This window comes from Leptidea sinapis, chromosome 33 (genome assembly GCF_905404315.1).
Source record: "Leptidea sinapis chromosome 33, ilLepSina1.1, whole genome shotgun sequence".
Classification (NCBI taxonomy): domain Eukaryota; kingdom Metazoa; phylum Arthropoda; class Insecta; order Lepidoptera; family Pieridae; genus Leptidea; species Leptidea sinapis.
Window position 1 is genome coordinate 3315178 of NC_066297.1, and position 26790 is coordinate 3341967.

Sequence of the window (26790 nt, forward strand, 5' to 3'; positions counted from 1 at the left end):
TTTTACGAAATAAATCTTGATGTTAAAATTTATAAACAGTATTTTATTTATTATGTACCTGCAGAACAACGTCTGTCGGGTCAGCTAGTATAAAATAAAACAATCCATGGTTTTGTTTGTCCGTTCGTATCACAATTTACGATTTTCTTACTGTGTTGATTGATTGGACAGGTTGTTGATACACTGGATTCGATCTGCGTATGTGAAGCCGCATCCATAGAAGTATATTAACTTCTATGATCTCCAGTAAAGCTTTTCTCTGTCATAATAGAAGTCATTTTCCAGGAATATGCCCATAGAAATAATTTGCGAAGTTGCATGTAATTGAATATTCTCTATAAAGCCACAATCCGCGAGCAGGTTTCGGAGGGTGTGATTGATAGCTTCGTCATCTATGTTGAATGTAGTTGTGGTAATAAATTGTTCACCAGTATCACATGGTTTAAGGTTATCAGCCTACATTAACAGTACAGATCGGAGGTTAATTTGATTTAAGTCGAAAGGCTTCCTGACACCATACGTCGCGTGACTTTACACATTTGCTGTACCGTCCTCGCGCCCACAATTAGCTAAATTGCTATCTTTATAGCGCTCTGCGTTTTTAGTTCCCGGTAGACCTTCGGCATTCATATTTTTACAATACATTTTTTTTACAGCGCCAGGTTTTCCTTGGTTTTAATATAAAAGTTTCTTTCTTTTCATATTTCCGTGATTATATCATTTGAGTAAAAAAAAAAAATACGATAATAAAATAATTATTAAAATGTCTTCATTTTAAAATTGATCTAGGTTTGTTTTATTTCATTAGTTGTTACGTACCCTGTTACGTTACCCTGTGGTTCTTCGTCTTGTCTAATAGTAATTAATTACAAATCAATGCTGTAGTAGTATTGTTATACATATTATCTATGATAATCTAACAATTAGAAAGCGTCTGAAAAATTTCAAAGATTTCCTATTCAGATCTGGTAAATATGTATTAATTCGTTTTTATCATTGAAGTAATTTATCAATCGGGGTAGGGTTGCTTACAATCCTATATGAAATTTTCCCTATTTCTTCTACTAAAGTACCTATATATAATATCACGGCTATCTGAATATTATTTAGCTCATAAAAGATTCAGTATTACGTTCTGTTTTAGTTATTTGATTAGGTATTACCTCGCGCTGAACCAGTTATCGTCTATTCTACAAATACATTACAAATATAGTGAGAATTTATATACGTCTCGTTCTTATTATTATGTTCGCAGCAAATAAATGTGATGTCATAATCCTTGAGGAGTGACATCATCTGATTCTGATGCCGTTCACAATTCTATGGGCATGCAATTCGTGTATGTGCCGCTTGATACGTCATCCGTAATGTGACTCATGTAATAGTAATATCTGTAAAGTGTTATCTTTTACCTGGTTAGTGCCAAGTTAGTTGATGCCCTGTACAGTGACCTGATATTCAAATCAAATCAAAATCACTTTATTCGTGTAGTTCACGGAAATAACACTTATAAATGTCTACTGCTACTTCGTAAAGGCAAAGCTAATGAGAAGAAGTAGCAAGAAACTCATTGCCACTCTTTTAAATCATGATTTTCATCGTTTTACAGATCACTTCAATTACAATATAATATGTAAAGTGATGCAACAGACTGTACTCAAACGTTAAAGAGTCAATGCCTTACACAAGTATAAGCCAAAAAAGTATATTTAAATTATTACAAAACAAAAGTTATTTAGCACAGTAGCTGCATCATCCACACACACCGTAAATATATATAATATTTATAAGGCCAACCCCAGTAAACTCCTGCAATGTAGGAGCTGATTCCTTTAGAGACTTTTGTAGCAATATTTTAGTGTACTTACCCTTTAATACCCATAATCCCTTTTATAAACACATTCACAATATACGACAAAGATATCTATATTGGTTTTCAATCCATAGTCTAAATCGCGCCTAGGTGGTTCTTAAATTAGGATTAACCAAAGCATCGTCCAGTGCATTGGACGTCGGTAATTCCACGCTTGATTTGTTACTGTTCGAGTGACCAAGACAGTTTTAAATCTATTGTGATGAGTTCAAGACAGGCATTGTGCAACGCGTCGTCTGTAAGATTCAATTTCACGGTGAGCGCGCGCCATTTCTTGTTCGTATAGCAAATTGGGATAGCAATCTGACCGCGTCTTGTGGGACGGGCTCGTTCAATGAATGGTGAGAAAGGACCTCGATTTTAGAAGATCCGCTGGTAGATTAGGTCTGATCTTCTTGAATACTTATTATTTAAATGCATTAAAGTATTCGATAGTTTTTTGCATCACGTCTGAACGTATATACCTATGTATAATATTATATAGGTGACCTGTAAACAAGTAAGACCATTCCAGAATTGTAATATTATGTAAGTTGTTGGACGTTTCTCTTTCAAGAGTTAAAGAGAGCTGCCGGAAATGACATTTATTTCTAGGTTGCGCAGGGTGACGCGGTCTGAGGGTGCGGGGGTTAGTGTCGCCGGGTGAGTGACGTCACCGATTGGTTTCTGCTAGGGAATCAGGCCACGCGGCCAACTCCAGTGACGTCATCAACCTAATTGTACATACCATTTCTTATTAATATGAAGCCTATCTGATATAGGAACGTTTCAGTTATCAAAATATTATAAACGTTACCATAGAATCCGTAACATCATTTATTTCTTTGTACCTGATTAAATTAATCAAACAGACAAAAGTCTGAGACCTGTGTTAGAATTTAATGTGTTAAGCCCACATTCTAATACCCTACAAAGCGCAGGTCCGGCCACACATGGAGTATTGCTGTCATCTCTGGTCTGGCGCACCACAGTATCAGCTTGATCCATTTGACCGCCTGCAACGCAGAGTAACTCCAATTGTCTAGGACCCAGTGCTCTGTGAATAGCTGGATCACCTGGTGTTGCGTAGAGACGACGCCTCATTGAGTGTCTTCTACCTGTATTTATGACGGGCAATGTTCCGAAGAGCTATTTCACCTGATTCCTACCGCCGAATTTCACCTTCCCACAACACGCCACAAATTAGAATATCATCCCGACCATCTGTGGTGTGTGTGTGGATGTGTGGTGTTTTTCAAGGAACTTTCTTCCACATACAACCAAAATGTGGAATGAGCTTCCTTGGATCGGCAACGCTCCTGTGATTCCTCTTGCTTGCAAGAGAATGTGCGGCGGTTATGACTAAACATCAGATGATCCGTACGCTTGTTTGTCCTCCTCTTCCATAAAAAATATTACATGTTTCATATATATAAAAATCTAAAAACACCAATACGCCATCTTAAAGATAGATTGAAAGACGAGATTAAAAAATTGTGCCGGAGAATAGTTGTTGAAATGCCAACAGCAGGAAATGGATTAAAATATCAGTCTCTGCTCGAGAGCCTTGGATTGTTATTGTATGTAGAAATTGGCAATTAATTCGAACTCTAACGCTTTATTAGTCGACATCGTTTATGTCGTCTTTAATAATATTATTATATTCATAACGAGCGGCTGTCCGCAAATGAGCTGGCGCAGATTTTGTTTACTTGAGAATTTATTTAATTATCAGAGTCTGAGTAAATCGCTATAACGTAAACTATCAAACAGTGTAAGAGCGCTTTCGCACCACGTCCGATCCGAATCTGATCCGTACCCGTGAAAATACGGTCCGGTGTAGTCGTAAAACTATTTCTAACGGTTGACGGAAAGAATTCGGATGGCGGAAGCCGGATCTAGTGCGTAAACTACCATAGAAATAGTTCTACGACTACTTCGGACCGTGTTTTCACGGGTACGGATCGGCTTCGGATCGGACGAAGTGCGAAAGCGCTCTAAGTCTCTACGAAATCGTTTCAGCCGTATCGGAGCTAAGACAGGGCAACAGACAGATACACACAAAAATCAAATCTGGTATAAGAAAGACACTGAAATTTTATTCATAGAATAAACAGATTATATTTTCCTCGCATTTTAATTAGTTACTCTCTTATTTCCGCTATAAAATCTGTCAAATAAATATTATCTTCGATGAAGAGCCCTGCTTGCAAAGTCGAATTATTTTGTGTACGGAACCCCATAGCCGAGTCCCATCAATCAACCATCCATATCGCGAGACACGTGTACCATGTACCGTGTGCAATAGAAACTAACCAGGTACGGCCCGCTTTATGATTGAACACTCCCAGGTATTTCCACCGCTCATATTAATATCGAGATCAAAATACAACAAGCGCGCGGCGGTCTCCCCTTATTGACTGGACTCTGAACGACTAGTGCCTGTTTTGCTACATTTTTATTGATCCCTTTAATGTGAGGAAGCCAAATATAGACAGCGACTGATCGCATTCGTCACATTATGAATGGCAGATCCAACCAAAAGCACATTTCAATTTCTAAAACCATATACAAATTCACATATGTTTGTAAGTGGAAAATCAATAAAGTTGTTAATGACTAATGACGTATTCAATGGATTCTACTTTGAGAAACTTTTCTCAATTTTATTCAATCGTCTTCCTTTTAGCAGACTTCTTTCGGAATTCTTCAATCTAAAAATGAATTTTAATTTTATATGACTTACGGCGAACCTAATTATGTAGCCTCTTTAGTGTAATATATTTTTGGGGCCCAAATGTGTTTTCTGGTGGTAAGCGATTAGTCTTCTCACCCTCCCTTTTTTCAATTCAAGTCCATTTATTATTATTATATTATTTACTATAAATTATTATTAAAATGACTAAGTATCATTTTTGCCTAAATAAATTATTGTTAATAAATGTTATCATAAAATATTTTTGAGATTTAAATCTTTGCACTGCATACATCATTTCCTCGTCCATATAATTTGCTTAGTGATAAGGTAATAATCTGATAACGTTTATATTTCATTTTATACTACATTGAAACCAGGAAGAAGCTTCTTTTCAAATAAATCTAAGTGTTTCACTTGTTTCCTGAAATGATAAGCGTTTAATAAATAATTTGTAGGTCAAGTATTATTTCCTGCCACCAATGCTATTGCAATAGCGTTTTCTTTAGTTGAGGTAGAATTCTCACTTTGTTATGTAGGTACTTTAGCTCTACAATAATTGTGTGGTGTATGTAAGATGAGAACATCACAAGCGTAATTATCGGTTTCAAGCAAGATTCGTTAATAGAAAAAAAAAGCTTTTCTTTCTTATAAGAATGTTTTCACCGTAAATTCGTTCGTCGAACATTCATAAATAAACTACAGTCCAGTCAATATGCACGTTGTTAGACAATAAAGTTTTGAGAACGAGCGGGCTTCGCTAAAACAAATAAGCAATGAGTTGCCTTCCGCACGGAGGACGGCTGCCCAGGCCCGTTAGCCAGGTGCTACATCATATTATTTATACGGGCTACAGGTTAATGCGCTTGCCTCACCGAACTACACCCAACATTTACACTAATAAACTAAACACACTGTTATTTGGCCTATGACGTCAGCGATCGCTGCTGCTCAGTTTTCTATGGAAAAGATTCCTGTGATGATGATGCTACTCTAACATTACGAATACCATGGATTTCTAACATCTTATGTATACCCATGACTACAAGTAAATGATGAAATAAACCCTATATTTTGATGATGACCCATGTCTTAAATGCATTTTACAATATGTGCAGCAAAAACATTTTTAAGTCTAGATGAATTGCATTTTATTTTGTTTAAATTGTTTGGACATTGATATTATGAAATTTTTAGAACACCTAAAATAGTGCTCTTTTAATGATAAATCGTTAGTTATGAGTACATGCGCGTACTTGTTGACATACTGATTGATATATTCGTCAATTCTGGCAGTGGTCGCGCAACTTTCGTGAGGTATCATGACGTGATTGAAAATATAATCACATTTAACTTGCTTTATGCCACTGTATTATGAAATTCAAATTAATTCACTTACGTATTTTCTTCACATATCATTGCAGTCGACACGTTTGCTATTGGCAAATTAAATTTAGCAACAAGCTGCGGTAAGCATTATAGTATGTACATTTTTAACTTTAAAGTCGTTAGTCACATGATTGCTGATGATCCCAGACACATAGTACCGAATTCCGAGACATGTTTTGCGACGCGCAGAAATAGAACACAGCGGGTACTATGTGAGATCCCTGTGTGACGCTCGCCCAAAGTCGCTGTCCCACTCTAACTTATGACCTCGATCTACATCCATCCCATTCTTACACACTCAGTTCATTGTTTTAAAACGTAGCTCTCTTGGCCGGCGGACTGAAATAGGTCGGGAGCGTCCGAAACAGACCGTTCACGATATCGAAAGCTTCCCCGAGGTCACTGACGGAAAACCATGAACAGTACGCGCTGAATGACATCCCAACCCACCCTGATAAATTACAATCGGCTATTAATGTTATTATTATATCATAGCATTCCTAAATTCTATTAACGAATCTGCTCGTATTTATTTAACAAAGGAACCAGCTGAGTGAGAGATTTGTCTAACAATAAACATATCATAACAGCACAGAATGAAAATAGAGCAATAACATTACCGCATTGTGTTACATTCGGCGGCAATGAGCAATTAGTTAATTGTTTCCATAACCGTGGCTCTCGTGTTCAACAACTATAACAGTAACGTACACTTTCTATTCTTATTGCACAGAACACACAAATAAACACTTATATATTATTAGAAAATTATAATTTATTTATAATGTGTACGTAGACTTAAATTAGGTATTCCTTTTTAAATTTTTATAAGTAGTTCTTGATTGAAACGATACATTTGGTGGACGGAGCAGCTTATATAGGCCGCATGAACAAATGAAAAAATGCCAAATAGTAGACCAAACCATTACACAGCAGTTTAATTAAAATTGTCAGGCTTATATTTTGTCTTTTATATATCATTGAATATTTTATTGTATTTGATGTATGATTGTAAAAAAACATTATGAGAATAGATCTTATTAATATTTTTAATTGATATGAGACTGGTTATAAAAATATTTACATATTCGGCAGTCAAATGCTGTAGTAAAGTTTTAAATTATTATATGGCCCTTGTGACTAACGAGTTGTACTTTGTATATAACACTACCAAATAAATAGATATGTTGTGAGTTGTGACACAAGATTATACACATCAGCATATAAAATATTATGCTGGTTATTTTAACTAGAACCGTTGCCAAACTTTTATACCATCATCGAATGATATGAAATACACTGTACTTGTATCTAGTTTGCCCTTTGGCAAATGCTGTTGCCAGTGCGCTAACCATTCAAGAAGAACCGCGATAGTTCATTGGCTTTCCTCTCGCGAAATGTTCGTTCCAAACGGCGGAGGGTGCGAGGGAGGTCTTCAGATCTGGTCGCCCGCGGTTGGCACGATCGTACACGTCTGCATCGATTAATGTTTTGTACTCCACGTTTCAGTTACTATACATGTATCGAATGCGCATATCACTAATAGATTGTGGCCATCTATCATTAACTTTAGGACTCGTGCCAAGATTCCACTTGTTCTTTTAAATAAGAATGTGCAAAGTTTGCTTGTGTGTTGACAATAGTAACATTTCGTCGATCAATTGAATGTTCAAAGTCAATCCATACAACAGCAATATATTAACAATTTTGCTTATTAGATATAAAATTCCTTACTTATACTTATATTATCCTTATATATACCCGTGTGTTGTTTTTGCCAATGCTGTACGCGTCTACCCATTGATCAGACCGGTCCATATTTGATTCCAATAACCGGTAACCATTTTAATTCGTGTATAATGTAACCAAAAACCGTTTTGGTCTGATTTACCATTATAAACTATCCTTAGTTAAGAATTCAGCGTAGTTAACAGTGGGAGGCTCCTTCGCACAGTTAAACATTATTGTTTATGTCTGAAGGGCGCGGTAGGCGTATTTATTGGGCAAATGAGACTTTGAAGCGTTTAGGTATGGAATTAGCGGGAAGCTGCAGGGAAGGACTTTAGGGTAAAGTAAAGATGTCCGTCGCTATGTTTCTCATACGTATCTGAATGCTTGTCTGTACTTATACTCTGGTGACGTTAGCAGTTCTGACGTTCCACAGACGTCAATGCGGACAGCGTGACGCTTAAGCCCTCCAGAGCCCAAAGCCACAGTAGACATATGTACCAAAGCAACATGTGAATTTAAACAATATAATATTAATTACAGTATCCAACACGCGTGACGTCACCACACGTCAATATTTAGAGTGAGCGTGTTTTAATCTCGATCTATTTTTACAACATAACATACACCTTTAACGAGCGCCGCCTTTTGATCTCTGATTATGTTCTAATATTATTACGGTGGTATTATTTATTACGGATGTTGTAAGATCATATTGTTTTCATTTAGATAAACGACCCATATAGCCCAGTGGTTAGTGACACTGCCTACTGAAGTAGTTGTCCCGGGTTCGAAAACTGTTTAAGTAAGTATATTGTTTTAAATATATCGTTGTCTTGCACCCATAGTACAGGCTATGTCTAGTTTGCGGCAAGATAATTTGTGTAAAAGTGTGTCAATATTATTATTAGATAAAAGGAACGTAGAAGGGGTTGGTGATTTAAACGCACATAATAAAATTGAAAAATCTGTATTTTACAGTATCCAATAATAATTATAATAATAACTGACTCAATATAATTTGGGCAGCGTTACCCCTTAGACTTCACAATAGGTAATGCCTACTCGAACTTAGCGCTCTAGCTTATATAAGGCTCGACCGTCTACCGTGATGATGCTACCACTACTTTAGTGCCAACTAACTTACACGAATCAAGTTAACTAAAGATCTGATTATTATATTATGCTATTATAGTTATTTCTAATCATAGTTATGATTATATTAAATAGTATTACTAATACAGTGATTATCACGGGGAGTTTTCCGAAGAGCTGTTTAACCTGATTCCTGCCGCCGAATTCCACCTTCGCACGGCACGCCACAAGTTAGGATAGCATCCCCACCATCTGGATGTGTGGCGGTCCCCCACAGTGCGGTTTTCAAGGAGCTTTCTTTCACGTACTACAAAGCTGTGGAATGAGCTTCCTTATCCGGTGTTTCCGCGACGATACGACATGGGTACCTTCAAACAAATCGCATACTCCTTCCTTAAAGGCCGGCAACGCTCCTGTGATTCCTCTGGTGTTGCAAGAGATTGTGGACGGCGGTGATCACTTAACACCAGGTGACCCGTACCCTCGTTTGTCCTCCTATTCCATAAAAAAAAGAGTAACAGTAGTTAAATAAATGTTATTATTAATTGGGATATCTTATGGCAGTTCATGACGTTGGTAGCGCTTGTTAACACATCAACTAATCAATATAGTAATACTAGCAGTTGCCCCCTATAAAGAACCTACATTTCAAATTTCAAGATTAAATAACTGTTGTTACAACTTTTTTATGCCAACTTGACCCCCCTATTTTACCATCCTTAAAAGGGGATTTCCCAAAATAACTTGCATAGATTTTTATTATTTAAAGCAAAATAACCTAAATGTCGATTTTCACGCCTCTAACTTCAAAAACATAGCACTTTCGTACAACCTTCGTACCCCCCTTTCACCCCCTTAGGGGAGGAGTTTCTCAAATCCGTTTCTTAGCTGACACCTAAGTCCTAGAAAGAACCTACCTTCCAAATTCCAAGTTTGTAGGCTTTGTAGTTTCTGAGATTTCGTGATATCAATATAGATATAAATATATATATTGATTGCTGACAGGAAAATGATCTTTTTGTTTTCATCCACTGTTGCATTTGAATTAGGCACTCGTGCGGCTGAAGCGAGAGTTATTTCGGTAGCGACATTAAAAACAAAAGAGTTTTTTCCGTGGATCAGAGTGACATTTATAGGGCCATATTGAAACAATCCAGCCCGTTGCTTTATTTAACCGGCAGTCTTTCGTCGAGTGGAACAACGGGGGCGCTCTGAAAAGCAATTTGGTTTCGTAACATCTCTCTGTGCCTACCTACACTATATTATTAAAAAGGAGCATATTTTACGAAATTATTCTTGATGTTATGAATTATATTATTGAAAACAGTCAGCTAGTTGTTATAATCAAAATTGTTTCACAGCAGAACTGTCAAACCGTGCGCCAATAAATGCTCGCATGGAAAATATGTTCATACAAACCAAATATTGGAAATAAAAATAATTATGGATCCCAAATCGATATAAAAACTATAATATCTCTCAAGTTGGACAAAACTGCACTCCATGAAGTAATCCCCATTAAAATCTGTTCATTAGTTAGAGAGTTCACTGGAAACAAACATCAGGACACTGGATTTATATAAATTATATTTTATCATATATTTTTTTATCATAATATTACTGACTTTATATCTATTTTACGTTTATCGTATTATTATGAACCAAATTCATTGAGTTATATCTGCGAGTCACTCGTATACATTAGCTTTCTCCCGAGAACATTGCGATCCAAACAACGGCATTCGTTGATATATTTGGTTGCACGTCCTGGCTTCCGCAATGGTGTGTGCCATTGCAATTTGAACACTCAGTTATTAATTCTAAAGTCCAAAATGTTTTGAGTCGTTCCGTGTTATATTGGTGCTGTGTACGATTTGCAGGAACCGATCAGGTTTCCACTCATTTAGATCTAAATGTTCCAGCATCCTTTTCCGATGGCAGCCATGTCTATGAGTCACGGCTGTGTCACTAATGAACTTTAATCCTGAGATTATCAGCTGTTTTTATTTTAACACACTTTTTATTGGTCTGTGACCCTGCCTACTGAGCTAGAAGTCCCGGGTTCGAATCCCGGTAGGTGCAATCATGACTCACGGCCTTGTCATGTTTATTTGTATTTATGTATGTTTAAGTAGGTATATTTTAATTAATATATCGTTGTCTTGTTCCCGTAGTACAGACTATGCCTAATTTGGGGCAAGATAATTTGTGTAAAAGTGTGTCAATATTTATTTATTTATTTATTACCTTCACCTGTATCTATGTTTGTTTGTAACCGACTCATTTGGGCACTATTTTGACCCACTTTAAACGGCCAGATTTCGTTAAAACTTCGTAGATTTATCGAGTAACGGTGACAATACATTCATTTGGTAAAATTATTCCATTTTTCATTTGCAAAATAAGATTTTTATTAAATCATATAATTTTCATCTATCCGTTTATAAGGCGGTTCGGTTTTCTATATAAAGCGTGTTTTTTACTTTTTTTTTTAACTACTACTTCTTCTTTCACGCTATAAATTTTGATTTTAACCTGTTTTTTTAACAGTAATAGAACTGTATGTGTTGCATCTTGTGGTGCAATACCACTACACTGACTTACTTGTTACTGCCTAAATTGAGTGTGAATGTCGATGTAAAATCAGGCACATGAGGCATTCCACTTGAGGACTCAGGGCGCTCAGTTACATGACCGTAGTCATATCGCATTTCGTAACGCCTTAGGTCGTTTAATAAGGCGTTACTACGCAGACAATGATGGACAGATGATGCCGCTTACTGTCAAGTGTAACTTACTTTTATAAAAAGTTTATAACCAATGGGAGGCTCCTTTGCACAGGAGGCCGGCTAGATTATGTATAATGTGTATGTGAAATTACTGGGCAAATGAGACTTAACATCTTATGTCTCAAGGTGACGAGCGCAGCTGTAGTGCCGCACAGACTTTGTGGGTTTCTCAAGAATTCTGCGCGGCACTGCATTGTAATGGGCAGCACTTCCATTTACCATCAGCTGAATCATCAACTGTCATAAAAAAAAAATTATAAGGCTGAATACCTTGAAAGAAAATATTTGCTCACAATAAAACCTCATACGTTGCATGAACATAGAAATGAAAAAGGATAATTATATTCGTGTGGCAGCAGTACATGACGAGGGCAACGGCCGTGCATTTTACGTTAATTATAAATATGAAAACGTATTCATGTATAGACACACACTCGACGTGTATTAACCTTTGCTGCAATACCAAGTCTAATTATAAATCTAGTAGTATAAATATAGTCATTGCATGCTTACTGTGTTTATACCTAACCATTTAAATAATATTGTCTGCGACGATCTCGTTTAAGGAAATTATTTACATAAAAAAAATACAATGTTAAGCTACAAAACTAAAAGGCAATGTAAATGTTCTTTTTGTTTTGGAATTGTTAATCTTGTTAAAGGGTTACCTGATTATTAGCAGTGATTTGAAAATGGCATTACGAATTGAACATGAAATTTCTTAGTTTCAGCCCATTTCCTAATCTCAAGTTAATAATAAACTGAATTGTCTGTACACAATTTATTAATGGGTTGAGATGATCACCGATGGTTCTAGCGGTTCCCATGCTCCGATGCTATTGTGATGATGTCAATAAAGATAGAATGGCTGGTGCTTAGATAAATTATACGTCTAGATCGAGTCTATTGCTGTCAGACAACCGATATAAACAGGTCAGGAATATTAGTTTAGTTTGAGTGACAAGCTACGTCTGACACTCGAGATTTGTATGAACACTTTGTGTTAGTGTGCGTGAGTTGCACAAAATAGAGGTTAGTTCTTTTTTTTTTTCGACGTTTTCACAGCTGTCATAATCTATCTAGACGTACAAATGATCTAAGCATTTTCGTTTTGCTTCGGAATTTTTATTGTTGTTAAAGGTTTACCCGGTTATAAGCAGTGATAAAAGAATTGCATTTGAAATTGGAAATTGTTCAGTTTTAGTGCGCGATGTGCAGTTTTCTCTTGTTAATTCTTATGCTAAAATTTATAGAGCTAATTTAGACTTTGCTCATACTGCGAGGTGAGTCGAAGTCCGTCTTTATAAATATCGCTTTGAGTGCGCGCTAAGCTTAAGCTTAGCTTGCATTTAAGTCCACAATAACGACGACTTAGGAGAAACTCAAGACTGTAAGCCGAACAAAAAGGAGATCAACATTTCCTTACGTCATCAAAACAGCTTTCGTTCAAATGCTCGTACAATCACTGACCTCTACTGTATACCACTGGACTGGCGGTTGTCAAAGTGCTTTTGTGCCTGTTTGATATTCGCCATTTTGGCGCTGATGGCCATGTAGCGAGAGTCTGTAGTACTTAGTGATGACAACCTCAGCAAAAATCGATAGATGATGGGAAATTTACAAAAAAAATAGTGTACTTTATTACGTTGATTCTTGGAGTTTAAATAGCACGGAAAACGAACGAAATTAATTCAAAATGCAAAAATACTTTAGAGTATTGTACGTTCATTCGCAGCTATTTTTATTATTCGTCAAGATTAGTTCTCTGGACGCTCGCGAGTGGCGCTTCAAATAGGCACAAAAAATATGCTGTCAAACTTAAGGAACAGCCTGTCCAGTGATATTTATACAGGTCAGTGCGTACAATACACTGTCCGCTGTCACTCATAGCTGTCACGTATCTCAAAATACGTTATCTTATATTAAGGATTGGTCTTGCTCTGACCCTGCGCTCCAACTATACACCGCAGGCGTAGTCGCAAAGTGCGGCAACTAATACTAAGCCCAAGTGGGCGTACTCGAGCCTGTCTCGAACAATGTGTGACGTTGAAGTGCCACATGTTCTGTTAAACTTTGCTAATAATGGTCTTAATAGTTATCTTTTTCGCGATCGAATTGGTAAAAAATCTCACACTTGGCACTCTGTATATTAAAAATACTCTCTACCTCGTCTTTAGTCGCCTCACTATTTTCTCTCTAAACTCGAATGATCAATGACTTTCGCCGGCACTCGGCCAGTCGCTCAAGTAAGGAGTGTTGAGTTGTACGAACATAAACAGTGCACCTTCCTCGATTCTGCGTGCCATAAATTGGCTGATCTCGATTTGTTTTATTTGATTCTATCATCATCAGCCGGAAGACGTCCACTGGACAAAGGACTCCCAAAGAAATAGATAAAATTCTCGAATACTCTTAATTTGTTGTGTTCACTGAAATTACTTTTAAGTTAATTATAACACCTATGTACATAATTATTATGTTATCGGCAGCTCAAGCTTCATCTCAAGTCGTTATCAGCTGTACTCGAATATTTCTCCTTTCGTCTTCTAGGTCGGGCTTAGGGTAGGTTTTGTATGGACATATTTTCTATGCGATAATTTATTGACGCACTTTGACGTTTGACAATTGTGCTGTGAAACAATTTCAGTATAATACGACATAATTCATGATGTTATAAAATATTATTGACAAATTCATAGGACACAGCATTTTATTTATTACGTACAGAACAAGGTGTGTCGGGTCTTCGTTCACATTTAATGACGTATTTGTTGGGACGCGTCTAGAGTCTAATTTCTTTTAGCAAACATAAAAACTTGACGGGATAATTCACGCCACCATCGTCATTTAATTGTAATTTCCAAGCAGCTGAATCATTGACTTAGTTGAATTATAAAAACATGTTCATGTTCGTTTTGTTATGTTTTCCCTTGTTAATTGAGGCGTTTCTTTGTTGAATCAACACTTCAGCCTCGCGTCTGGAATTGCAGTGCTCGGTTTGTTTACTTGCCGCTTGAAACCAAATGACTACTCCGTTAAAAATTTTCGTATTTCAGGAAGTTTCCTTCATTTGTGCTGTACGCGATGTTTATAAGTTCTTATTTATCTGTAATTAATTATCATTTCTTTACTTATTTTAGTCTATAACAAACCGTTATCAGTGATTCGGTGCAAAAAGTTTATCATTGCTTGAAGTGTTTTCTAGATATTACTCGCCTATGGCCCTGTAATTTTCACGCTGCTCCTTCGTGAAACACTACTTTTAAACCTAAGCCAAAATATATATATATATATTTATACGAATGTTTAATTAAGATAGTCTTTTTAAAACAAGGCGGGAATGGTGCGACCTGGTGTCTTATTTAGATGGCCCGGTACCGGGTCGCGACCCAGTTAATGGGAACCGTTCCCCGTAGGGCTTAGAGCATAGGTGGGAGGCTCTTTTGCACAGGATGCCGGCGTGAAGCTGTGCTTCGGTCTGAAGGTAAAGATAGTGAAAGTACTCGGCAAATGAGACTTAACATCTTAAGTCTCAAGATGACGAGCGCAATTGTAGTGTCACTCTGAATTTTTGGGGTTTTTCAAGAATCCTGAGCGGCACTGCATTGTAATGGGCAGGGCGTATCAATTAACATCAGCTCAACGTCCTTCTCGTCTTGTCTCTTATTTTCATAAAAATAAAAATAGGTATTGCGTTGTTGTAGAATAGAGTTAGTAATGTCAGAATGCCACCGTTAAAATATATTTGTTGCTATACAAACTTACATAAAGACAATAAATAAATAATTAGTTGTGATTGTTCTGAGCATTCAAAGTGAAGCGGCCAACAGAGTTAGTCCTATATTAAAAGGACATTAACGGTGTTATTATATAAAATCATTTAAACATGACTTAGACACGTGGTTTATTAAACAGTGACTAACAATAACGACGTCTCAAATTGAGTTTATCTTTTATCTATTACAAAAAAGCCTTAAGCTTGTGTTTAACAATTAAAGGAAAGGAACGCATTTTTTGACAACTGTCATTTGACATCATCAAATAATATAAATTTTCCATCTATCGGTTAGACACACCTTAGAATCATATTGTTACATACGACCATAAGCTTCGGCTCGTGTTTAATTATAAGCAATGTGTAAAGATTTGTTATAGAATTACTTTTTAAAGCAAGTGTTCAACACTTGTTTAACTTTTTTGTCATACGTATTTAGTTTACTGCTTTATGTATACACAAATATTGTAAATTATTACAACTGTGAGGAGTTGTTTAAGTGACGTTACCACGTAATTGTTCATTTCCCGGCAGCCGCCACTCGTCCGTGTTTGTTGATGATGTTATCGCTGTAAGCCCTTTGCTTGTATTGAAAGAGCCTGTATTAGATGTTGGTCGAATATGTAAACACTTTCGTTCAACTGTAAGGCTAAGGGTATGCTGAGACTAGGGCTAGGCTGTGGTGTCAGTTTATTGACAAAAGTCAATTTACATGAATAAAATGATTTGCTCGCATTACGGGAAAACTACTGGATAGAATTCAATTAAGCCTTACTTTTATTCCTTAAATATTTGTGCCTGATCCAAAAAAAATATTACGATATCTTCATTCAGACAAAGATTTTTATTTGCACTAAGAGCTCAGTCATGTGTGTTGTCGGATGAAGTCGCGGGTATCAGCTTGTACGAAATGGTCTAGTGAAGAATAGTCAACTGAAAGCAAGGAGATTGGGCCGGGTCAATACAATTGGGGTTTTTTCTATACTTCGAATACTCACCTCGACAGAGGGAGAAATGTCGTACAGTATTATAACACCTAACATTTTATAAGACTATTTAAATAAATCTGGGCTGTCGAAGTAATAGTAATTGCCGGGAATAACTGGCAAATAATGGGGTAACGATAGAGACGCGTGGAAAAAGTTTGATTAGGCCTTCACCCGACGAGCTCTTCTTATCCTAAAATAGCACATACATAGAAGTAACACATACTAATCTTGATATTAAGAAAAATATTAACTAACTTTAAAAAAAGGCTTTATTAATATTATTTTAATAACAGCATCAATTATATTTCCATCTATTGTTTAGCACTTGACTCATTGTTCGTAGAATGATAAATATTTTATTTATATATTTAACATTTATTTAACACCACATAATATTGTATATTTAAATAAGACAAATTTTAAGAATGCATACAAAACATCCAAACAATTAGAATGGAAATGGACAGGTAATATGATAAGAGAAAAGACAGAGAAATGGGCAAGACTAATAACTGAATGGCAACCACTAGAAAGCAAAAGAAATAGAGGTAGACAGCCTATGAGGTGGGAAGACGACATCAAGAAAATAGCGGGGCAACTATGGACTCGTACAGCAAAATATAGAACAGAATGGAAATCTTTGGAAGAGGCCTTTGTCGGAAGACAAGCTGTAGCACAGTAAAGACCGTTTGCCGATAGTATTTAGAGGCACTTTTTTTTTACTATTTTAGTACCTAGTATGTAAATTTTTTACAGCAATGAAGGCTTTTTATATTTATAATATTGTATATTTATAACACTATTACAATATTATATTTTGTTGTTATTTGCGGAACTTTATTTATGGCCTTACTACTAAACAATGCAATACCCAGTTATTTACATTTACAAAGTCTAAGAAATAATATAAAACATTACGAGAAAAACGTAATAAAACTTTGGTACCTGCTAATATTCATAAACGTACCGATCGAGTTACTAAGTCCGTTACAAAAGACGTATTATTAAAATTAGTACAACAAACAGATTTCAATCTACCCTCCGCACTAGTTTTAAAAACTGTATTGCGGTAACAGTTTTATAATATAAAATAGAGACGTCTAGAATTATTATACATAATTTTTATAATTAGAACTAATAATATCATGAATCGCTCCACTGTAATTATGTGTTTGGAGTCGCGAGTCCTAACTCCCTTTTATAATACATTTAGACTTTGACAGCTATGAAAACGTCGAAAAAAATACACTTTAGAACTAATCTGTATTTTGAGCAATTCACGCACACTTAACACAAAGTGTCATACAATTAGCGAGTGTAAGACGTAGCTTGTCACGCACACTAAACTAATATTTCTGGCCTGTTTTTATCGGTTGTCTAACAGCAAGAGACTATCTAGACGTATAAATTATCTAAGACCCGGACATACCTACTCGTTCAACAAGCCACCGGCTATAAAACGTTTTTAGCGCTCATCGCAATAAGCGAAGTGTACCAAAATAAATTATAAAAGTTAAGCGCGTTTATTTTTAAGATCGGAACGATCAGGGATGTAATTTTATGACAATGCGCGAGAATTCCGAGTCATATTCTAATTATTGTAGTAGGTGCCGAATTTTGAGCGGTGAACGAAACTTAACGTCTAAAGTCACGTCAATCAAAATTGCGGTGCGCGATTAATCCGGAACTAGTAATTGCCCGTTGCATTGGCAGCTACAGGTTTTATCTCAATAAAATATTTAAGTAGGGATAACAGAGAGAGTTGTCATACTGAAACATGTTAGAGCATGCCTGTCAGCCATTAAGTTGGCATAGCGACATCCCATTCTGTGCCGACGCATGCCAAGAATGAGAAGATATTAGTAGGATACTCAAAGAGTTGGACCGGACTGGATGAGGAGAGCCAGAGATAAACCGGATTGGAAAGGTTTAGGGGAGGCCTTAGCCGTAGAGGCAACTACTACTTAATTTATTTATTATAGTTAATTTAGTACTAATTAATATTTAATATAATATCTTAGTTAATTTATTGGAAAGTACTAGAAATAAGGGCATAATGTTTACACATTACTGCTTCACGGTAGAAATAGGCGCCGTTGTGGTACACATAATCTAGCCGGCATCCTGTGCAATGTAGCCTCCCACTAACTACATTCCGAGCTGTCATAAAGCAAAATATAACGATTGCAATGTTCTTGAAAAAATATAGCTTTAATAAAATAAGTATTCATTGGGGTCTTCGCTCGAGTTTTCATCGAATATCAAATAGTATCGAGTAATCATAAAGATTTGATAGAGGCATACAGTGAGCAAAATAAATCTATTTTATCGATATCGACGAGTTGGTTTGAATTATTTATAAGGTATTCGCGAGTTTGACGAACGATCGATGCTGCGGCGTGAATGTTGGAATTGCCTCGGGAGTGTTGTGTGAGCTTGCTTGGATGTTCTGGGCTCCTGGTACTTGGGAGTGTAAGGCTGACATCTATAGGGCGTACTTAGACTTTCCTCAGACTTTACTTACGTAAAACTTTGCTTAGTGCGATAAAACGCGAAGTTGGTTTTTGTATTGGGCCGTCTTAGCTTAAGCTCAGTATAATTTCAGCTAAACACGGAATCAAAGACTATGTTAAGCTAACACTCGGCTAAGTTTTACGTAAGTTAAGTCTGAGCATACTCTAAGTACGCTCTATAGATTTCAGCCTAAGACTTAAAATTCATCCAAGTTAATTCAAAGCATTTCCCTTATAAAATGTTTTTCATGGAATTAATTGCATTAGAAGCAGGCATTGGTCTGTGGCACGTAACATATTTGATCATGAAATAAATAATAGTTATGAAATATCAATTAATTTTGCGGTGCTGTGCAAAATGTTTTTCTATCGCTATATAAAACAAAGTCCTACGCCGCGTCTGTCTGTCTGTCTGTTCGATATCTGTGCGATAAACTCAAAAACTAATGCTCCGGTTGTCACGCTGTTTTCACCAATGGATAGCGTGATTCTCGAGGAAGGTTTTAGTATATAATTTGTTATAAACGTCTACAAAAAAGTCCGCGATCGCATATGTCTATCTCTTAAGGATAACATACAGTATCTATTGTAATATTTAAAAAAATTGGAAATTATAAAGCGGTAATGTAAAATCTGTTTACACAAATACTATATTAATCCTTATCATTTTATTAAAAATACCAAAACGTCCTTCCAATGAACGATTGAAAAAACAGACCAACATATCGGTTACTTGAAATGTATTAAAACTATTATTATGAATCAATATCGTATCACCAATTGAATATAGGAGACGGCTCATAGTGAGTGTAGTATTTCCAAGTTTCCAATGTGATGGTGATTGGTGACGTGTTTATTTGTAGAGCTAGGCACGGTACTCACGGGCAGCTGTGCGAGAGGGGAGGACGGTCGTAAAGCGGAGCGGCCATCACTGTTGGAGATATTTTATGAAGTAAACATCTGTTTATGGATAAAGTGCTGTTTATTTTAAGTCACTACATTTGTAACCTTTGCCAAAGAATATGTAACAAGTACCGAAGTATCACTCCGCAAAATCAATTAAATAAATAGGGACTCTTGCGGTCATACAATATGGTGTAATTCAGATCGCACAGCGCAACTAACCTACATTTTTATTCACCTAGAAGTTGCCTCTCTTTCTATCGCGTGACTCTTACCTCTTCTGACGACATTAGGGTTGACTTCTTTACCTAAAACTGTACTTTAGTAGTATAAGGTCATCTTATTAAAATAGCTCAGTTTTTTCTGTAATATAAATAGGTATGTAAGGTAGGTAGGTATGTGATGGTAATTTTTTTTAATTTGCCCTTGCTTGATAGTTAAAGTCTTAGTCTTCGACAGCTGAGTGCATGATATTAATATTATTATACGAAATATCCGTCTCGTTCCACCACTGTTCCACACAAACAACACTAGCAGCTGTGGTCAACTTTTTGAATCGTTATATCTCAGAAACGGTGGGTCGCAGGAAAAAAGTATAGGAACATTTTTTTATATGTAATTTTATGATCTATAATTCTTGTTAAGGGTACTTTTATGATAAAACCTACCGTTTTGCCTAAAATCACGAAAAACTCATTTATTTCCCTTTGACCGTAAGTATTTTTTTCTCACAACACGGGATTAATGGGGAACTTATATTATTTATAATTATGTTTTGAACAATTTTACTGATTTTCAGCTTGTTGTGATTTTATGCACGTTCACTCTCAGTTTTTGGTATAGATTGATCGGACTACATTATACACATCACCCTATTAATATCTTCCCTTTCTTGGCGTGCGTCCGTGCAGCATGGGATGTCCCTATGCCAACTTAATGGCTGACTTAGTATTGAGATAAAACCTTTAGTTGCGAATGCAACGGGTAACTACTAGTAATTATATATTTTGATAATGTTATTACTATAGAACAATACATACTATTTCGTATTCATAACGTCTCCTTGATAAAATTTTGACTTCTGTCGTGTAGTTGTTTTTTTAATCAAATCTCTCGGAGGCCACATCCGTACATTAAACATTGTAACATGTTATCGACTCGCTGGAACGCTTGCGACTTCGTACGTGACCGGCAATTCTAAGTTGAATTTAATCCTTGTGTCCTGACCATTTGTTCTGCCTTATTTTTGTTCGAAGACATACCATCGCTCACCGTGTGCAGATTCATTGAGAGCGAAATCCTCTCAATATATTCTTGATAATGTTATGTATGTACGTAGGCATATAAGTGAATTTGCTAGAAACTGTCATAACCATAACGATAACACCAGGAACAAACATAAACTTATCATGCCTACTACTCGGCTAAGTCGAGACTTACTCTTTTGTGGGGCGTTGCGATCCCAGATAATGTTCAAAACAAATGTATTACGAAATTCAAAAGAATTGTTAAAAAACGTTTGTGTGGTAAAGGTTACTATAACATAAATGACTTTCTTAATGATACCACTGATTGGGAATGGAGTGACCGCCCTCAGGCTATTAAATAATAAATTTTACTGCACGATTTTACATTGTAACCATATTTTATATACAAAAACGAAACCCGCTGTTTGCTGCGCCCGTTCTTCTCTGGTCTGAGGCCTTTTGGAATAGGTTTTTGACTTTCAATATTTTTTTGATTTGAATTAGATTACCTTGTATTAATTTATATCACAATGTATTGATTCGTATTGCAGAATAATGGAACGAAAATATGTAACTAAATGGATTTGTTAAATTAAAAGAAATGTTTGATTCGAGAATTCGTAATTATTTATACATTTGACATTATTTTTTAAAACGTGAATGAATTACTAGAAATTAATTTATTTCACGGCTCTACAATTCATTGTGTAAGTATACAAGAAATAGTTGCTCAACAACCTATCTTATCCAGATCACTTATTTTATACTAGCTGACACGACAGACGTTGTTCTGTACATAATAAATAAATAAAATACTGTTTTTGTAATGAATATGTCAAAAATATTTTATAATATCAAGAATTATTAATTCTTAAAATATGCTCCCTGTTGTTATAGTAAAATTGTTTCACAGCAAACCGTGCGTTAACAAATCCTCTCATAGAAAATATATCCATAAAAACAAATATTGGAAATAAAAATAATTATAAGTCCCAAATCGAAATACAAACTAACTAAACTATCTCTAAATTTGGACTAAACTGCACTCCATGAAGTAATCCCCATTAAAATCCGTCCATTAGTTTAGAAATTCACCGGAAACAAACATCAGGACACGGGATTTATATTATTGAGATATTGAAATGAAATGTATGTATGTGCCATTCATTGATCAGAACTATGAGGTGATTGTTGAAATTATTAGACTCAATTTTTTTATAAGTAATTTGTTTTTGACTCGCGTCAGTAACCCACGTTTTACAATAAAAATGAAACAATAGTCGGCCAGAAATAGAACATCGAGTGGGTACGTGAGTAAAAGTAGACCGCATTAAATTCTATTTGGATATTATTACCTGAATTGTTAATTATACGGTGAACAGAAGTTACAGTTAAAACATCAAGGTTAAATATCTAATTTTAAATGACTATAAACGATATAATGGCAAATATACAGAGCTCTTTTTATTGTTATGTACTTGCAGCTGCCCGCGACGTCGTCCGCGTGGACGCTATAATATTATGTAGCCCCAAGTAGTTTTTGTTTTGTTCGGACATCCATACGAACAATCAGACAAAAATGCTACCTATTAAGTACTTTATTGGCTTCGGTATTGTTTGTGGCTTCTTCTTCTTCGCGTGCCTCTCCGACTAGCGAAGGTTGGCGGTCAGCTTTGTAGTTTCGATTGTTTGTCCTTCGCGAGGCGAAATAATTCTGCCGCACTCGCGATGCCAGTCCACTCTCGGATGTTGAGCAGCCAAGACTTTTTTCTGCGACCTACGCCTCTTCTTCCGGCAACTTTTCCCATCATGATGAGTTGTAGGAGTTTGTACCCCTCGTGCCTAAGCACGTGCCCCAAATATGCGACTTTGGCTAACACACAGCAACTAATTTCAGTGTACAGTTATTATTTTGTTACGATTTCAATTTGTTGGCTGTGACGACCTTAACTTATCATTGTGTAAAGATTTGGATGAAATTCGAACACAGGGATATTGGTGGCAAAAAGCCTTAGCATTTTCTCATTTTGCAGATTTTACTTCGAGTTGAAGTCGTTCACCTTGCACCTCTTTTTTTAAATAACAATTTGCATAAGTACACCTCGATCTCGATTTATTTTCTTTACATTAATGTGAATTTATGATTACGAACACTGACTTGTCAAGTCAAGAAATCGTCTGAATTCCATAGTCAGTGCACCGCGCAGCTTCAGGCATCAGTGTCGGCTGCTTCAGCGATTTATATAACCAGCTACAGCCTTTATATCATGGAGCATTGCTTGTGTATCATCATCATCAGCCGGAAGAAGTCCACTGCTGGACAAAGGCCTCCCTTAAAGATCTCCACGACGATCGGTCGTGCGCTACCCTCATCCAACGTATTCCGGCGATCAGATCGTCGGTCCAATTCCATTAGAGGACTTTTCTGCCCCATTCTTTGTGTATACAAATGATAATTTATTTGTGTTGTTGTTCCAGGTCTTAGCGGTTCGAAGGCGGACATGCAGCACAGGCGGGAGGTGTTCGGCTCGAACCTGATCCCCCCCAAGCCCCCCAAAACTTTCCTCACGCTGGTGTGGGAGGCGCTCCAGGACGTGACGCTCATCATCCTCGAGGTCGCCGCCGTCGTCTCCTTAGGTCTCAGTTTCTACAAGCCGTCCGAAGACGCCAGTGATATTGGTGAGTCACTTCCGAGATTATCTTAAGCCCGTACTCCAGAAGCTGGAACTATATTATTTCAATTTCAATCAATATTAATTCAAATTCTTGTAAATTGACAGCAAATTTTGTGTTTTGGTTTGTCGAACGCCGGACTTTGTTAAGTCTTATGTCTCAAGTGCTGATGTCAGCGCGTCTCTTACTATAAGGAACGAACATCGAACACGTCTCATAACTTCTTATCATAAATATGCGCTTTTATCTGGTTTACAACACATGTATGCCGGGTGGAAAAAACATGAGGTATAACAAGGGTTGTCAACAGTACTCTAAAATAGAGTATTGTACTCTATATCATGTAGGTGTAATCTTTAATCTATGTATAAAACTAATAGCGTATGCTAATACACTCTTTTTTACACAAATCTTTTTATACTATAAAATAAATGATTTTCTTTTTGGAAGTCCGTAGGTACTCTTAGAAATTAGATATATACTCTATTTCTTCTAATAAAATTTGGCAACCCTAGGTATAATATCGATTGCGACGTGAACGGGGACGTAGCGTGGCGCGCTTACTGCCTTTGTATCTGTTCTGGGCATACGATAATGTTTAATATAACTGTGGGCCATCTGAAAATATTTCACGCTGTTCTATGACACCCATATATTCTCAGATTATGTATTGAAACAGCTTCTGGCATACGAGCCAAGTGTTGGTGCAACTGGAGCCAAGACTGACTTCAGACAGTTCCAAAGGTGTCAGCTTAGCAGCTGTACAATATAAGCAGCTTTTAAGTTTTATGATTATAATACGGCTCTAGTACGAGTTTCGATAAAATATATATATATGTTTCAAACTGGATAATTTTATATACAGTTTTAAATAACAAGAAGTACCTAGGTATGTTATTAATTCAAGTATATAGTCTTAGTAGTTTGAATGTGCTGACCCTACTTATCACAGATGCAGTAGTAAACAGATTAATTGATTCTCTATTGTAAATTGATATTGTCTTACTAATCCTGTATTATTTAGCTATCAAACTGTTTTGTCCCGTTCTTAGAAAAAACATAATTTTAACTTGCCAAATGGGGGAAAAAGGGGTTAAGTAATTATAGTTTTGAAGTTTCTGTAGAACAATTAGTAAAGGGACTTGAGACATGTCATGTTTAACTTTGTTTGTCATATCGCGGTGCGCTACGCCCAGCTCGTATAGTTGCGTTATGACTCAGATTATGCAGTCGTCAGTTATTCCCTCTAGAAAAGACAAACGATCGTTTAAAAACTTTTTATAAAAATTAAAACTCGTACTAGGGATATAGGGTTCAAAACAAAGGGAGTGTACAAAATCGTCATTAAAGTATATAATTTGGTGTTTTCTGTTTTATGTCTATATGGAACCGTAGACAGTATAGGTAAGAGTGTGTTATATTATATGTGTGACCCGACCCAACCCCTGCACACCCCTGTAGCACTGTCCTGTCGTAGAGCGCATGTATATCGACCTTCACAGGGCCTTCTTAAATCCAAAATGACTCCAAAGCGACGTTATGTCTTTTCCATAAGTCAAAAGTTTTAGAATTACAGGATGCAAAGGTGGTACATAATCGGAAGCGTGCATTTCATATAGGGCAGGAGTGCTCAAACGGTCAATCGAGTGCATTTTGAGTGGATCTCGAGAAAAAAAACCGATAAAGAACTATTCACAGATTTTGAACTAAAGTCAGTAATTACGTACCATCTTAGGAAATGTATGCTCAGTACATGTAATGTCATGCAGATTCAACATCCGAAGTCACTCTTTAGTTAAGTTTAAAACTTAAGAAACTAGAACGCGTTTGTTTTGTAAGAGCCAATAAACTCGTAATTTTGACTAATTATAAGTTTTTTCATTGACATTTTAGAGCAGACCTACACTTACCTTGACTAAAAAAATGAAAATTATTGTGCGCGAAACTAATATCTATGTCATCGTGACACTCTACCTAGATGATATACTTAGAGCCTCCCAGAGTCGATCGATCGTAGTCTAACAATTTTGAGGTAGATCGCCAGCAGTTCAAGCTTGAGCACCCCTGATATAGGCAATTAGCAAATGCTTACTTCATTATGAACTTAAATAAATATAGTAATAATGTTAAAGTCAATTTACTACCTACGGTGGGCAGTACAGATAGCATATACGAAGCAAGCAGCGTTTCATACAACTTAAGTCGTACTGTCGGAGTAAAACGCAACTACGACTAGTTAGATCTACAGTGCCTACCTTGCTAGAAAAACAATGCACGCCCCTGTTCTTAACACGTCTACACCAGTTTAATTTATTTACTATATAATAGTCTGTTGAAAAGAATTATATTGACTTTGGTCACTCTTAGTTGGGTCTTGTAGAGCATTGTGTATACTGTGTATATATATATAAAAGGCATAAAAGGCATTTATTTTCTCAAAATTTATTCCTTTAGAATTCTTTTTGATGTCATTTCTTATACTACTAGATACTACTACCGCTTCGGAAACAAATGGCGCTCTGAGAGAGAAGAAACGGCGCAAGAAACTCTCTATATATCTATCAATCAATTTATTTACAAAATATAATATAATATCACAAAACAATATCTATGAATCAGCATGAACACACGAGAATGTTTGAGGAAAGATTTAAATATTATCTTTCTGTATTACCTATATCGTTAGATTAAGAATTGGTCTCTGCTGCGGTCCTACTAGATGCAAAGTGCGGCAATACTACTACGCCCAAGTGGCAAGCGTACTCGAGCCAGTCTCGAGCAATGTGTGACGTTGACGTGCCACCTGTTCTGTTAAATTTTGCTAATAATTGAAACAAAATGCCAGGTTGCGTGGTAAAACTTTGAAAAATAATACTACAAGAAATAAGAAAGATACTTGGATCACATATCATCATCAGTAAGTATTTTATTAATTTCAATGTAAGATAACACGAAGCGTAATTAAATTTGAAACATGCCATTGAGTGTCAAGATGCCACGCACACAAGCATGTAACAGTTGTTGTAATAAAAAAGCTGTTGTATCGTAGTGCGATATCTAGTTGGATCGCAATAGAGACTAATCCTAAGCCTATATAACGTTCTATTATAGAGTCTATTTTTCATGTTAGTTGTTAATCTGT

The 26790-nt window shown here is 36.3% G+C and overlaps 1 protein-coding gene across 6 annotated transcripts in view; it reads left to right on the top strand.

Annotated features, from left to right (window-relative positions):
- The window catches only part of LOC126974770 (plasma membrane calcium-transporting ATPase 3), a 221106-nt gene that overhangs the window by 153160 nt on the left and 41156 nt on the right, over positions 1-26790 (top strand). For all 6 annotated transcript variants that reach the window (XM_050822434.1, XM_050822432.1, XM_050822437.1 and 3 more), the window contains one exon: positions 23454-23654. In XM_050822434.1, the coding sequence (XP_050678391.1) occupies positions 23454-23654 (201 nt within the window). The remainder of the gene's footprint in view (positions 1-23453; positions 23655-26790) is intronic.